This window comes from Helobdella robusta (genome assembly GCF_000326865.2).
Source record: "Helobdella robusta unplaced genomic scaffold HELROscaffold_3, whole genome shotgun sequence".
NCBI classification, from domain to species: Eukaryota; Metazoa; Annelida; class Clitellata; order Rhynchobdellida; family Glossiphoniidae; genus Helobdella; species Helobdella robusta.
The window spans coordinates 3,632,807-3,649,214 of record NW_008704501.1 but is presented as its reverse complement, the minus strand read 5'-3'; the positions used below and the strand labels follow the sequence as shown (position 1 = coordinate 3,649,214).

Sequence of the window (16,408 nt, the reverse complement as noted above, 5' to 3'; positions counted from 1 at the left end):
CTAAAATCTGTTCAAACAAGAAACTGTTAAAAATTTCACTTTAAAAGATTCCTGTCATGCAATGCCATGGTGTGGGTTTTAGTTAAAGAAAACCAGCATGGGGCCAAGAAATTGTAATATGTACTTTCTTCTAGATATTAAAAAAAATTAAACCAATAAAATCTTTATTATTCTCTGTTGTTCCTGAAGGTTGGATTTGCAGCACCTTCATCTCCATAATTGATAATTAACACTTAAGTTGCAATTTGCCAAAATAAGTTATCACATATTCCACATCACATACTTAATAAGTGATTAACTTTTAGGTTTAATAACTGTTAGTCTTGTTGGGATTTATAATTGGCAATGCCAGTGGGATTTAGAATGATTGGCAATCCAATTAGGATTTTTAAGCATTAGGTGAATGCATTGAGATTTAACAGACATTGTAAATGAAAAGAGTTCAGAGCAGCACTGACATTTTAAAACATGCCCAGCAGCTTTTACAAAATAATGAATTATAACAGAAACTCACAAACATCATGTTGGAGAATAAAAGATATTTTTAAAAAATTTCCAATTAGGAAAGATAATTTTACACTGGTACACTGGCAGCATAAAAAGTTATACATGAAAAGTTATGTGTATGTTGAAAATAGAACAAATGAATGCACTTAAAAATAGCCAACCACCTTTACAACTTCATTAATTATAGCATCAATTCGTTTCATAACATTAAGTAAGTGAGACATGTCATCAACATTTTTGTTGACCATCATGTGGCTTGCCGTGTTTCTTCTCCCACCAGATGTTGAAGGAGGTTTTAATATTTGTTGTTGCTGTTGAGGTTGATGCTGTTGATGTTGTTGCTGTTGATGTTGCTGCTGCTGATGTTGATGTTGTTGTTGATGGTGGTGCTGATGTTGTTGCTGCTGATGTTGCTGTTGTTGATGGTGGTGGTGATGTTGTTGCATCATGACAAGATTATCAGGTGTGTTGTTGTTGTGATTCATATGAGATTCATTCATTTTTGCCTCAGCAGCTGGTTTTAAAACTTTCATGAGCTTTTCTTTATGAGTGTGACCAAATGCATTTGATTTCTCATTATTTGAATTTGATGGCTGGTGATGATGATGGTGGTGATGATGATGAGATGATGCTTGTTGATGCTGCTGTTGTTGTTGTTGCTGCTGCTGTTGTTGTTGTAGCTGTAAAAGTTGTTTTGGTGATGGTTGAAAGTTTTGTAAGTTCAATGGAACATTGTTATTGTTGTTGTTATTATTGTTGTTATTGTTATTACTGTTGTATGGCGAGAAGCGTGGACTAGGATTAGGATTTTGAGATGGACTCAAATTGATGATTTGATTAGGCGAAGCAGATAATCCTTGTGAGTTTTGATGTGCAGCCATAAATGGAGATCTCATGTTGTTGTTGGAAGCATAATTCATGAACGGGTTCTGACTATAAGGAGGAGGTGGAGGTGAGTAGATGGGGTTAAGAGGTTTCATGCTAGTTAGGTGCTTGGGTGACGGCTGTCGTTCATTGTTGTTATTGTTATTGTTCCCCATGTAAGCAGCATTGTAAGATGGTGGCTCACCAGGATGCTGAAATATATTCCTCTGATTGTTATTATTGTTATTATTGTTACTGCTACTGCTGCTATTGTTGTTATTGGTGCTACTGCTACTATTGTTGTTGAGAGACAAATCTATACTACCCCCTTGATGCTGGTTGGAAGAAGATTTATTGCTCAAAGTCGGTGGTGCAAATGGCGAGCTTGGCTGGTTTTGATACAGATATTGATAATAAGGATTTACTGCTGCAAAATGCTGCATACTTCCTGGATTGTCTCTTCCTAATAATTGGCTTGTAAAACTACCCTGAGTTGGAGGGCTCATCTGATTGACTGGCATTTGATAAACCAAACCAGGATTCTGATAAAATATATTTGACAAATTATAATGACTGGGACTACGTAGTCCTGCATTTTGGTATGTTCCCAAAAGATTGTCATCACCCACACCTAACGGGTTGTTCCCAAGTGGTGGATAATTGAATGTCATTTCTAATCTTAAAATAAAAAATTAATTGTTAATTTATTAATGTTAAGTCAAATTCTACATTTAAATAACATTAAAAAAATCACTTATTAAATCACATAAATTAAGAATTAGTGCATATTAAATTGATAACATTCAAAGGCGAGGGGGGCTAGTCTTAACAACATTCTCAACAACCATCCATTCTACTTTGCACCCGAATTTTTTTGGTTGCTTTTTTTACATGGAACGTTTACTTATTATAATCGATTAAACGAGACAAAAACGAAAAATTGAGCAATAAAGAGAATTGAAACTTACGCAACTTGATAAGCGGAGCACCGTTCAGTGACCAAATTAGGAAATCATAAGCTGCAGTTCCTCTCGACCGAGACAAAATAATTCCACAGCAGAACGATAATTACAAGAAAATTAAAATTATTCAGCTTAACAAAGAACAAAATAGCGATGAATTCCAAAGAGTCTTTAAGTGCAATTTCGGTCTATGCACATTACGGCTAATATCTCAATAAAAATGCCAATTCAGTAAATTTTGGAATATTTCATGAACTTTTTAATTTTGGAATCTCATATTTTCATACAAATATAATTAGTTTTATTTATTGATACATAAAACAAAAAAAGCAGCACAATGTTGAACCGGTCAGCTACATTTGAATTTTAATATATGAATTGAGCTATAGTACTAAAAATTGACCAGCAACAGAATCATGCACCATAATTATTTTATCGCTCGTGAGGGACTGTAATAATGAGCTATGAATATAATAATGAACGTGTAATGTTTATGACAAAAAATTCAATAGGACTATTCTAGTTTAAAATTTCATGCTCAGTTACGAATTCTTCCTTTTGATAGAATTTCTTTAAGGTCATTTGCAAAGTTACAAAACAATTTGTGTTATCATAAGAAACATTTTTGACGTCTAGATGGTGTAAAGACAGAGCCTAGTTTGATTGCAAGAAGATGCATAATTTTGTAAAGCGTTAAAAAGCGCATTGGAACACTACGTAAATTGAGTTATACTAATACATTGATTGGTTAATTGATTCTATTCAACACATAGGTATAGGGCAGTGAAAGAGAAAAACACCCGTCTAAGCCAAAAATTTATTGTGTAGTTTTCGTAGGCTCTAAAAAGCTGAAGCCGTATTTTTGCTCAGGCAGGCAATCAACTTATCAATGCTAAATGAAGTTTGTGGATGTCTACTGAAGCCATTGAAAAACTTAAAACTGCCAATGAAAAAATTATTACACCCCATTTCCGGTTATAATAAAATAATTTAAATTGATGCTATCATTTTTCTGTCTGAGAACTCACGACTACAACTTATAAACACTCTTTTCTCAATCTCTATCTCAACACATATACAAATACATATAAAATTTACATGTAACATCACCCAAGGGAGCAGATGCTGCACTGACCAGTTCGCCGTTAGTACAACTTTATGTATGGCAGCTAAAGTCTGAACAAGAAGTATAGAGTCTACCTTTTTTTTAAAATTTGTTTAAAATATGAAAAGCTTGATCTTTGCGTTACGCCTCTTGAACAGAAATAATGGTTCATTTCTTACCTTGTGAACCATAATATACCCGTACAAAATACGCAAGTTTAAATGTTGTTACACCAATGACAACATCTTAGTGTGGAAACCTTAGAAATAAACACTCGTCAAGAAAGTTTGATTCTTTTTTAATTTTGAAGTTATATACACGCCTATAAATGTACACGTGCAAAAATATCTATAACAGCAGTCTTTCTTCTTGTACACGTCAAACAGTTGAATGAAGAGTCATGATTGGAAAGGACGGAAAAATAAAATCGTTGAACATTATGCAACAATAAGAAATATAATTAATATAAAATTTATCAACCACACCAACCAGTAACAATTATAAAATATTTAAAAGAGTTTATTCATAAGACAGGCATAAAATTTTGGAAAAATTGTCCAAATAGTTTTGAATCAACCCAGTCTTATGAGAGTAAAAATTTTAAAATGGAACACTGAAATAGTCAAACAGTAAATTTACAGAAATAAAATTTCAATACTTCAACATGTTTAAATGAAGAAATAAATAATGAATTGGCATAATTAAACCTGAATAGTTTGATAAAATGTTTGTAATATCTGACGTACGTAAAATAATAAAATATGATAATGTTGCATTTTACTCGTTCAAGGATGTACAGCAGATTACTTGGAGAGATGCTATGACGAAGGTGATGGAATAACCGGTGATAAAGTTTGGGATGGTGGTGATGTCGTCGATGGTGATAACAACGATGATGATGGTGAGGATGATGATGGAGATGACAAAGATGATAACTGGATGACGGTTTGCTCTTGAGCAATTGCAGCCAATTCTTTGATGAATTCTTTGAAAATGACAACCGCATAAACGGCATTTCTTTTTTCAATGCTCTCCTTTGTATCGTCGGCGTTTTGGTTATTGCTTGTTCGTCTCTTGAAATAAGCCGAGTTGTTGTTTGCGTTGGAGAACAAACGTTTATTCAACGGAGTAACTGCTTGATTGCTTCGGAATAAATCAAAGGACTTTCTTTTACCTGCATCTATAAAAATTTATCATTCCATATCATATCGTTAAAATCATCATGGGTTGGTCACTCTCACTACTAACTGGTCAGCATGGTGATGACCGTAACAATCACCATAACGATCGCCATCATCATTTTTATCATCACTGTCACACATTTCAAAACGAAAATGTTCGCACTGTATTCCATTGTGGCATAATTCAAATTGAACTCATCACGCAACTATCACAATAATGATAAGCAGCAAACAAAAACTATTTAAATACCGTTAGTGGAGCTGGCCATCTGATCTTGGTTGACCCTGCAGACAAGAAACTGATGAGCTTGAGCCAATAAAATGTCTCTATCCTTCTGCTTGCCGATGTAATCATCCAATCGCAATCTAACACTGTTCAGTACCTTTCAATTTAAATAATATTAAACATATTTGTCTAGCACCCATCTTTCTGGCAATCAACTAAAACTTGTGTCTAGCCACAGTACTGAAGCTATGATTAAATAAACTTTGGAGCTGGGATTATTATATTGAACCCAGAAAAAAGACATTTAAAAACTACATTTCAAGACAAATAGAAACCGAACCACGAAACGATACAATCTGACACAAACGGAATTACTTGATAGAGAGATTTGACGGACGGTTGGAAGACGAGATTCTGATTGAGGAGGAATGAAGTGAGGAGGGGGTGAGGGTAACAAGCAAGTCTCGAGAGGATTGAAGTTAGGTGCAGGTTGACGTACAGCGTGCTATGCATCATGCGATCTACTCTATCCATCAACGACTCCAAGAAGGGTCCTATCAGATGGCAAATCATCACGATGATGAAGATGATGATGGAGATGAAGATGGTGAGGATGATGAAAGGAAGACAAGAGAATGATAAGAAGATGGTAAAAGAGACGATGATGACAACGATAAATGTAACAATGACAATGAACAGAGCCAACCTATAAGTGGTTTGTCAGGCAGAGATGAACACAGCTTATAAAGATGTGTAATGTTTACTCCATTGATTATTCCAGATTCATTGACAACATCATCTGCGACGAGAGATTGTTTACCAAGAGAATCTGAACCAACATCTACATTATATTTTAAAAATAATTCATCCATCTCCCTCATGATTTCTGAAGAACTTTTCAAACATTCACTTGGTAGTGCAATCTCATTCAGTTTTTGTAGAAATTCGTATAAATCTTCATGATCTCCAGATGCATTCTGATCCTGGTCCACTGGGTTTGTGGATGCTGTTTGACTTTTATCCCTGGCATCTGCCTCTTTTTCATCCTCGTTGCTATTGCTGTCTGTAATGTCACCACAGATGTGATAATATTTAGAATAAGATTTTGCTGCTGCTGCTGCTGACGTCGTCGTTGTTGTTGATGAGGAGGACGATGCGATCACATCATTTTTCAACGTTTTATTCAACTGGTCTTCTTCATTAGATTTGTCTCTAGATGAGACGTCGTTGAAGAGATGGCAGCCATCATACTTTAGTGACCATCTGCTGCACGCCTCTTTGCAATTCAACACCGTGAAGTGGGCATATCGCAAGTAGTGGCTATACGAGGAGTAATCCTCAATTGACGTTGTTGTTGCAGTTGTTGACGTTGCTGTTGGCGGTGTTGTTGTCGATGATGAAAGTGGTGCAGTGGCAGGTTGTTGGGAGGTGTTCAGAGATGATTTGGGAGTCCTTGGCGGTGTTTCAGCAGTTAACCTGTAAGCAAATGAGTGCAGTGAAGTAAGCATTTTAGGACAATGCACAGAAGTATTTAAAATTTAATTAAAATTTAATTAAAAACAACTACACATTAGACGATTAAATTGAAGCAATGATTAGAGCAAACTATGAACTACAAATACTACAACATAAAAACTGGCATCATTAAGCGATTGCATCAACATATCATTACATTAATGAATAAATGGAAAATGGGTTAGTAAATGTCAAATGAAAAAAATGAACCTAGATGTATTTATTTTCATTGGAGAGTTAGTGAGCATTCCCAAATAACCTTTATTTTTTAAACTCAACTTAGCAAACCTGTTGAAAGGATTGTTAGCAAAACATCACGATTAGTTAGCACTACACGAGCTTTTGTTAATTTATTAATTTATAATGTTAAAATATTAAAAACAAGAGACATATTTTGTTGCAGAGTCTAGAAAATAAAACAAATGACATTCCCTTAACATTTTAAAAAGCAAATAAAATGCATGGTAACTGCAAATTGTGCAGCAGTAATGTTTAAAAGACAATGATATCATTGTTACGATATAAATTATCCAGCATTATTACCAAGTAAATAACATGTTCTCATAAATATCAGTTTTGCAACTTCACCTCAGCAAAAATGAAATAATATTTTCATCAAAAAAAAATATTTTGAAACAAATATCTTATAATTCAGATTGTGAGATGTGACTGAATGATACTTAAGCACTTGGCAGCCACATGTCAAAATTGTCATCTACAGAAGAATATTAAAAGTTAGAATCCGCTCTTGTGCTGGATTTTGTGCATGTTTCTGCCATAGTAAAAAAAATTATTGCATACATTTAATTTGATACTGAGCTAACAAATCCCATGCAGACTTAACTTGGTGCAGAACTAAACAAGCGCATATCAAGTTGAAAACAAAATGTGGTTCAGTAGTGAAAAAAAGATAATACCAATCCACTATGTTAGTGCACATGAAATATCATGCAACCACCATTATATCATCAACAACTAGACACAAAGCAGAAACGCAACGAGGTTGTATATACTTTGTAGATTTCGGTAGAAAAGACTGCGTAGGTGTGTTGGAGTTGTTGTTTGTGTTGTTCAGAGGATCGAATGAATTGTTGATTTCGTCGTTGTAATCTGTACTGGCACTGTGAATTGAGAAGGCGTCTTCAGAACTGTGCTTTGAAATGCTGTCCAACAACGTTGTAGATGTCGTTGTTGTTGTCTGTGTTGTTGTTTTTGGTGGTGCTGGTGTGTTGACGAAACATTGAGGCATCAAGGATAGGAACTTCTTGGCATCGTTGTTGTGGTAGTCTATCTGCTTGATTACCCTGTGCTGACTCAACATTATGTGCTTGCATGGCAGCAGGTATCTACGTGTTGTTCAATTTATTAGATGGATATATAACAACAACGCGGTTTATTCAAGTTTACAATTTACAAGTATACAAGTTTACAGTTTAATTTATCAATCAGTCTTGTTTTTTTTTCAAATAAGTAGAATGCAATTTAAATTGAACGTCTCTTAAAAACATAAAGAACTGTTATAAGCTATTGAAAGAGGATTAAAAAGCAACAATCAACTTAGTAGATACTTGTAAACAAGATGGAACATGACATCTTCACAGTTTAAATCTATGAGGGATTTGAAGAGAGTTAGGGTGACAACACAGAGCTGGTTTAAAAAAAAAATATTTTCAACTATTTTAATAAATCATTCCAGTATGACGCATTACAATTACTACAAACCAACAAACAAACACACAGAGAAAAACAAACAGAAACAAACCCTGGTAAGTTGACTCGATATCCTGGTGATGAGCAGGTCCATAATGCTGACTTCATCAACCTTTCCTTTCAAGAGGAAGTCGATGAAAACTTTCAGGAGGCTGGGTTCCGTGATCTTCCGGATGAAGAGATCCAGGTAGGCAGTAGCGGCTGTCACTTCTTCGATCGTACTCTGGTTCAATGACAACTTTTTCTTATTATAATTATCATCATTATTGTAATAATAATAATTATTATTATTATTGTAAATATAATACTTAGAATTCGCTAATCAAATTACAATAACAATTCAAAAATAAGAATCTTCGAAATTAAAACATTTATTAATTTTTCAATTAACAATTTAATTATTTTCACATATTTGCATATCTAATGCATTCATGAATTCATTGTTAACACTATTTGTTAGTTTGTTATTTCTAGCAGTTGAACTGTTAATAAACTTTTGAAGTCAAGAAATAAAAATGAAAGTAGACAAAGTAATTCTAATAAGATACCAAACAAACAAACAAACAAACACAATCACACAAACAAACAAACAAACAAACAACTAAATACACAAACAAACAACCAAGTGTTATTAATTAATGCTTGATAAAAGCTGAAAGCCATGCAACTCCAAAGTAATATTACTGCATGGCTTTGGAATATAATATATATATTTGGAATATATATAGTAGTAACAAACTACTACTACATTCAAGCCACTTGCGTTAAGTATCTAGCTAGAAAAAATGTTAATTTGGGTTTTGAAGATTAATTTAACCAACAGAAAAAATCCTTAAAAAACGAACTCCCAATTTCGCTAAAACATTAATTAATAATAAAGTTAAAAAATAAATTTTAAAAAGCAGTTTAGAGAAAGATGTTGCTATAAATTTTAATATCAAAATTTATTACTTAAAAAAATGCAATTATTTTCAAGCATACAAAGGCAAAAAATGAAGTTAAACTAAAACTAGAGAAGATGCACATAGCAGAGTGGGAAGTTCAGTTAAGTTTGTCTTTCTTCTAATAAGAAAAAGCACTGTTAAATTGCTTTGCTGATCTTATCTTTCCCAAAAAAATATATAGATACTTGCGGCGCGGTGGTTCAACGGTTAAGTGCTTGGCACTGATACTGCAGCGACTGCAGCGACCGGGTTCGTTCGCACGTGACGCATTGTTTCACGTGTATTTAAAAATTTGTGTGCACTGTGTTGATGATGTTTCCAAAGAATATTAAAGAGAGAATTTTAATAAATAAATAAATAATTGAATAATGAATAATAAAAAAATGCTACATATCACAATCGCCCCGATCTGCTCCATAATCATTAACGGTAAACAGGTGAAACAAGTCAATAGCTTCAATTATCACGGAAGTCTGATTACCTCAAGTTGTAAATGTGATGTGGGTATCAAAAGAAGGATAGCTATGGCGAAAGATGCATATTCTTAAATGAAAAATCAGAATACCAACAAAATTAATACTGTTAGGATGTTACATTTTTCCTGTGTTAACTTACGGCTCTGAGTTTTGGACAATTTCTAAGAAATGGAAAAAAAGATGTGGTTTTTGAAACTTGTTGAATATCACCCATTTCAATTACTACAAAGTGTTAAAGATCGGGTTTTGTGGAGGTCCTGAAAGGATAAAGCACGAAAAAGAAGAAGACATATCACACAGTTCAAATAAACATGCAAAAACATTGAATTGAAATAAGTGCACGAACAAATGAATGTTAAAAATATTGAATAAACTTTCAATAAAATTATAAAAATACCAAGCATGCATTAAATAAATTTATAGCTAAAGAGATTAAACTTTTGAGATATAAATAATAGGCAGTTTAAAATTAAATTTGAAGACCATAGGCATGACATCGAAGTACAGAACATAATAGATGAATAACATAATGAATGTTGGTGTAAATGTGAAAAATAATGAATATAATAATGAATGTTGGTGTCATTCAACCCTGCATTAACAACCCAATATTCTCTGCACTTTATAATTTATCTGATTATTTTTCATAAGTATATATAAACACACCAACTCAAATAAGGATTATTTTACGTTTATCGTATCACATTATCACGGTTTTTAAACTGTTTGGGGGAAAAATGTTGGAGAAGTGATGTTGGTACATCTAAAAACTCATCTAACAGTCTCAAGAGAGACATGTTCAGATGCATATTAAAGAGGGAAATAAATCAAAATATATCGAAAGGCGAGATTGGAACTAACTTGTTTTACTCTTTTAAAATATCAGACTCTAGTCTATACTGAACATGTTGAAACTTGAAAACGACAATATTATGAAATGACAATAATAACAGAATAGCTTAATAGAAATGGACAGAATAGCGTAAAGAAAATGAGTCGTTAAACATAAAAAAGGTCACTCTTCCTTTTTTATATAATATATAGAATAAAATAAATTATTGCATTGATTTACGGCTAATACGTGGTTTTTGAGAAGTATTATGAAAATTAATTGAACCTCTCATACTTCGAATGAGGATGTATTAAAACAGTCAGGTTATGAAAAGAAGAAATTGATACAGATAATCCGACGGAAGCAATCCAAATGGAAAATCTAAAAACTACTGGAAAGATTGCAGGGGAAGAGATCGCGGTCAACAACGATTAACATTTGTGAAGTCCTTGTGTCACTTGTTGAATATCACCACATTTCAACTACTACAAACTGTTAAAGATCGGGTTTTGTGAAGGTCGATGGTCGCCAATGTCCTGAAAGGATAAGGCAGACGAAAGAAGAAGAAACGCGCTATAAATATTCTTTTTTAATACATTTCTCCAACATATGCATTCGATCAAATGAAATGGGGAGGGGGGAGAAGAAATTGAATTGCTGTGTTACATTACATATTTTTATCAGCAAGTTAAAACAAAACAAACAACTGCAAATGTAGATAAATGTACATGATTAAATATACAAACGCACATATATTTATTTAACATGCAATAAGTTTATTATTTCTAAAAAAAAAAAAATAATAATTAGATTAAGATATTTTTAAATACAGAAAATCTACAAAAGCCTGTAATAACGTGCACAGCAATCACTCGCGTTAACAAGTTAACCAAAAAAATAATCACTATCACTCATTCTTTTGCTTTTGCTTGTTATTCACTCTGATCTACTCACCCATTTATTTACTCACTTATTCATTCATTCATTTAGTTGTTCATCTATTCACTCATTTATTCCGTCACTCATACACTCACCCACCCACTCACAACTAACCAACAACATGAGATCATGGAATCTGCTGGGATACTTCAACAGATCCTGATTTATAAATTGAAACACAATGACAATAATAATGTTATTGCAATAAATAACAAATATGCCACGATAGCATGTAAATGATTCATCCATCCATACAATCATGACATTGTGTTCTGAAACAACCATGAATAAACATCACGTTCTTTTTAAACGCAACACACACACGCACGCAATTACATAAAATTATACTTTATTTTTAAATTATTTAAATCTTTTCCAAGAAATATATGAAAAAAAAACCGATTCAGACATAATTTTTACATAGAAAAGACTAGATAAAAGACGACGATCATAAAAGTCTCTGTGATTGATTGCAACAAAACACTGAACTGGCGATCTTATACTACTACTGCTACTACTACTGCCGCTGCAACTACTACTACTGAAGCGACAAATAATAATACTACTACAGCTATTACCATTACTACATGCTGTTACTGATATCACCGAGAGTAATAGATTTGTTCATTGAGGGCAAATTTTTCACTAAACATCTAGCCAATGCGATGGATTACTACATATCGTAATTAACCATCTGAATGAATCCATTCTCATTATTGAATCCCAAACAACCACCACACAAAATACTGGTTCAACTGACTGCAAATCATTTGTGATGATGATCAAACGCACTGCCATAAGTAAGCATGAAAAACAGATTTATTAATTCTAATATTATCCTAGAAGTGAAATGAAATAAATGTAAAATAATAATTAATAGGAAATTGTAAACATTCTCTAAGAAATACATATAAGCAATAAGCAGACAAGTTAGCATGAAAAAGAGCCGATAATGTGTCTAGATCATTGATAAGATTAATAAATGGAAATGTAATGAATGAATGCATGAAATATGTTCTTCAGACTTTAATATTGGTACAATAATTTGAAAAAAAACATATAAAAAGTTCAACTTTTAAGTTTATGAAAACTTAAACTAATAATTAAATTAATTTGTCTCATAAACAATTTAGAGTTCATAAGCAATTAAACAACAAGAGTGTATTATGTCATGAATAAAATAGCAGATGGGATGAAACAAGAATTAGCGTTTTAAACTTGCAACTATGGAAAGCACGTAATTGTGAAAATTCCAACACATTCCAACTGCCATAGTATTTAGTTTAATTTTTGTTTTAGTTCCTCCATGTAATGCATTCCAAGTTTAGAGCGTAATTTAAAAATTTGTGCATTGATTAGTACTTCAGGTGTTAATTTAATCTGCGCTAAGATTGTAATGTGAAAATAGGAAAGTTGTCGAATTACCACAATCAAGCCATCATAATCTTTGTTGATGTCGATGAGAACAAATGAATCTTCCAATGTAGATGGGAATGATGCTCCAGATGACATTAAACTCTATGACATCATAGTTGTTGTTGTTGTTGTTAATGTTCAAATGTTCAGTATTAAATATTCAGTTGAGTGGCATTTAAAGTTAAAAGTTCAAATAGTAAGTATTCATTTACATAATGCATTATTATTATTATTATTGATATATAGTCTCTGCTTCAAATTCAAACATTGATTTTAAATATTTTCATCACAATTGCCATCAAATGTGGTCTTCTCATTTCACTTGAAATTGTTTTGTAACTAACTCATTCAATTGAAATGAATTATATAAACTCCAATCTAAATCAGAGATAAAAGGAAATTTCAATTTTTATGAGCCAATAGTTTGCATTTTTTGACCATATTAAAATTCTTGTATATGTAAAATGTACATAATAAGCAACTTCATATAAACGCATTTGAAAAAATCTGTGAAGTATTTCATGAATATTGCAAGCACAACACAAAAAGATAAATATAACATCAAAATTATATCAACATGCATTACAAACTATGATATTGAGCTCTGTTTTGTGTTGAAACAGATAAGCATGCACACACACGCGCGCACACAAACACATGCACACAGTATCATAAATATAGATTTACATATTTTAATATAGTGTATTTATAGCTTAATATTCCCAAACTTTTATTATTTACTTTCAACACACACACACACACACACACACACACACACACACACACACACACACACACAAACACATAAAAACTTAATCAAACAGTCATCAAAGGAGGAAGTAACTGTTAAAAGGCACCAATTCAAACAAAAATTTTTTTTAATTTACTTAAAATTCTTTTTTGAGAACAAAATCTGTCTTGTAGAACCAGTCATCCAATGAATGAGCCCCATTAAAAAAACAGCAGACTTATAAAGAAAGGTCCAAAACAGACCACCAACCAACAAGCAGACATGACAGATCATATGATTGCTTACAGGATGCACACACATGTCTCCAATGATATATATATAGTTTCCAACTATATATATGTCTCCAACATGTCTCCAACTATATATATATAGTTAACATATATTGAGTGTGTATAGCACATTAAATGTTGGAAATGATTGAATTGAGTTAACAGGACAGACAGAAAGCAGACAGCAGCAAGCCAACCTGATTGAGAGCAGGTCCAACAACAGGCAGCAAGAAGCCATTGACAACAAACTCCAACAACTTACTGCATATAGAGCTATGAGAAACCTGAAAGTACATATAAATACATACGTAAAAGATTAATAATAAGAATGATGATGATGATGATGACAACGATGGTAATGATTATGACGTTGGCAACATGATGATGATAACAACGATGGTGATGAAAAAAATGATGGCTGAACAGAAATATAAAAGCCTTAATAATGATGATACCAAAGTTGATGATGGTGGTGATGACGACGGCAACAATGATGATGATGAACATGCAAATATTTTAATTGTGATAATATTAATTACTGATTAGAAAATAATTATGACCACAGTTAAAATAATTAAAATATAAGTGTAAATCGTTTAATGAAATCACAATCTTAATCAATGTTGACTGATTGATTGACCGACATGTTCTCAAGAATCATGCAAATGAATTTCATTATTTAATGTTACAAAAGTTAGACCATTGATCACAATGTTGTTGGCATGAAAAATATTATAAAAGATATAGGCAACATAACTGCCCAACCCAACATCACTCCCCTGACTGACCTGAATGACAGCATTGCAGAATTCAAGGGAGTTAACAAACATTTTGAGTTCAGGCATCGTGGCAAGGTCATCATCTGAAATGTGGTGCCAATCATCTGACGGATACTCAAGTTTGCATGGCAGGGAGGAGTACAAACCACTGAGGCCAGTTGCAAGAACCTTCCAAAAATATTCATTATAATTATGTAATCATTAATCTAACATAGCGCGGACTTCAATAAAGAATCTAATCCAACAACAGGCAACTTAAATTCAATAAAAAAATATATTGAAGAACCAACAGGACAAAAGTTGGACTGATTGGCAACAAAATAGGCAATTTGCTGATACTTTGTGGAGAGTGACATTATAAGCAGTAATGCATCCCTAGCCTGCTGCCCTATATAACCTTCCCGATGAACATATGGTATCAGCAAGTTGAAAACTGGAAATCTGTCAGATTCACTTTCATTTTGAGAGCTAGTGAATAGTAGATTTAAGATTTCAGTGTGAACTGTAATGCCAATGCATAACTGGTGTAAGATGGATATAAACTTCAAATCTAAATTCTCACAACTAGTGTCATTTAAATCAATTCTGATGGAGCACAATGTAACAAACTGAAGGAGGGGTTCTATAATTTGTTTGTGATATAAAAGTTTTTGATTTGAACTAGTTGTTAAGAATTCATACAAATCTAGCTGCGTTTCAAACATATGATCGACGTTTTCTCTCTTACTATAACATTTTTTAGTGTAATGACATAAAGTCTCTAATATTTTTTCAGTATGTAGGAAATCAACTATGGTTGGATCCAATTCGTTGAAATCTTCGCTAGCTGACAGCAGTAACTGTGTCATGTTTCGAACAAGTTCAGAAACACTGGAGATGCTGTTCTTTGCAGGAGTTGTGAATTCAATATTTGGAAGATCGATGTTTCTGATCCTCTGTTGATCTGATAGAATAATTTTCCTGATATCATCCCATGTTTCTCTCAATTTTTTGTCGGGTGTATCGTCGCTGTTGAAATGATATTTTATAGATTCATAACGACCTCCAGCCCCAGCCGATGTCTGGTGATTGCCAGCAGTTTGAATCTGATTTCTTTTGTTTTTAATCCAATTCATTTTACCGATAAAAAAATTACAGTTGATTAAAAATTAAAATTAATAGATAAAGTTATAGCAAAATATTAAATATTTGTTATTGTTTAAATTTTGTCTAAATGTTTATTGATCAACAAACAAGTAAAATTCGACCATTGTTAAGTTACCCACGATAACGTCACGAACGTTAAGTGCCTTAAAGAGCAAGAGTTGTTTATTAAAAATACTTAACCAACCATCAGTTCTGTAATGTAACAAAAAAGTACGCTCCTAACATCTGTCTACTTCAGACTGTGTATGCATGAATGTCAAATTTTAATTTAGTGGGTCTAAAAAGTTTAGAAAGGTCTTTTTGTTTTTGTATTTTTTATAAAAATCAAATGTTGGAAAAGGCAAAAGCTGGTGCAAAATGAAAGGAATGAATACAATGTTTTTCAAATTTCAGAGAAATCAACAACACACAAAACGCTTATATGAATACGTGTTAAACGACGCATAACACACAAAGCATGTTATAGCAAAATCCTTTTGTCATATTCGGACCAGGTCACTTCATGCCCAGCAAGACAAAACCAGGCAAGCGCCTTTAACCACTATATCATCATGCCGCCCTATAACAAAATAAATAGAGGCTGTCCATGAAAGATTTCACGCTTCTTTGCGTTCACTTTCATTTTTCTCTTCTTCTGACGCTAACTGTCACAAATTTGAAACCTCTCCATGTAAAGTATACATAATAATTTTTCAACCTCACACCCCCCTCTCTCGTAAGCTACAATTTGGCCGATAACAGTTTAAAATATTTTATGTAGATTATTATCAATATCATGAATAATGA

General features: G+C 32.8%; 2 protein-coding genes across 2 annotated transcripts; both read right to left on the bottom strand.

The window, feature by feature from the left end:
• On the bottom strand, positions 1-2,042 carry HELRODRAFT_161370 (hypothetical protein; the record flags this gene model as incomplete). The annotated part of the gene is made up of 4 exons (XM_009021294.1): positions 1-51; positions 672-866; positions 1,035-1,100; positions 1,239-2,042. 4 exons carry the CDS (start codon positions 2,040-2,042, stop codon positions 1-3), a joined length of 1,116 nt encoding a protein of 371 aa, XP_009019542.1.
• A 1,679-nt stretch (positions 2,043-3,721) lies between these two features.
• On the bottom strand, positions 3,722-15,351 carry HELRODRAFT_94403 (hypothetical protein). Its single transcript, XM_009021293.1, has 11 exons — positions 14,767-15,351; positions 14,486-14,644; positions 13,895-13,981; positions 8,123-8,293; positions 7,929-8,008; positions 7,374-7,706; positions 6,571-6,648; positions 5,552-6,321; positions 5,221-5,399; positions 4,870-5,002; positions 3,722-4,618 (listed from the first exon to the last, which is right to left on the bottom strand). Exons 1-11 carry the CDS (start codon positions 15,322-15,324, stop codon positions 4,257-4,259), a joined length of 2,910 nt encoding a protein of 969 aa, XP_009019541.1. The 5' UTR covers positions 15,325-15,351; the 3' UTR covers positions 3,722-4,256.
• Positions 15,352-16,408: the final 1,057 nt, after the last annotated feature.

Excerpts from the sequence above, each read along its gene's own strand:
- HELRODRAFT_94403 (XM_009021293.1), bottom strand. The coding sequence starts at position 15,324 with ATGACACAGTTACTGCTGTCAGCTAGCGAAGATTTCAACGAATTGGAT. Across the intron at positions 6,649-7,373 it reads TTTCTACCGAAATCTACAAA|GTTTGCTAAGTTGAGTTTAA; the intron begins GTATATACAACC and ends TCCTTTCAACAG. Across the intron at positions 6,322-6,570 it reads ATGAAAATAAATACATCTAG|GTTAACTGCTGAAACACCGC; the intron begins GTTCATTTTTTT and ends ATTTGCTTACAG.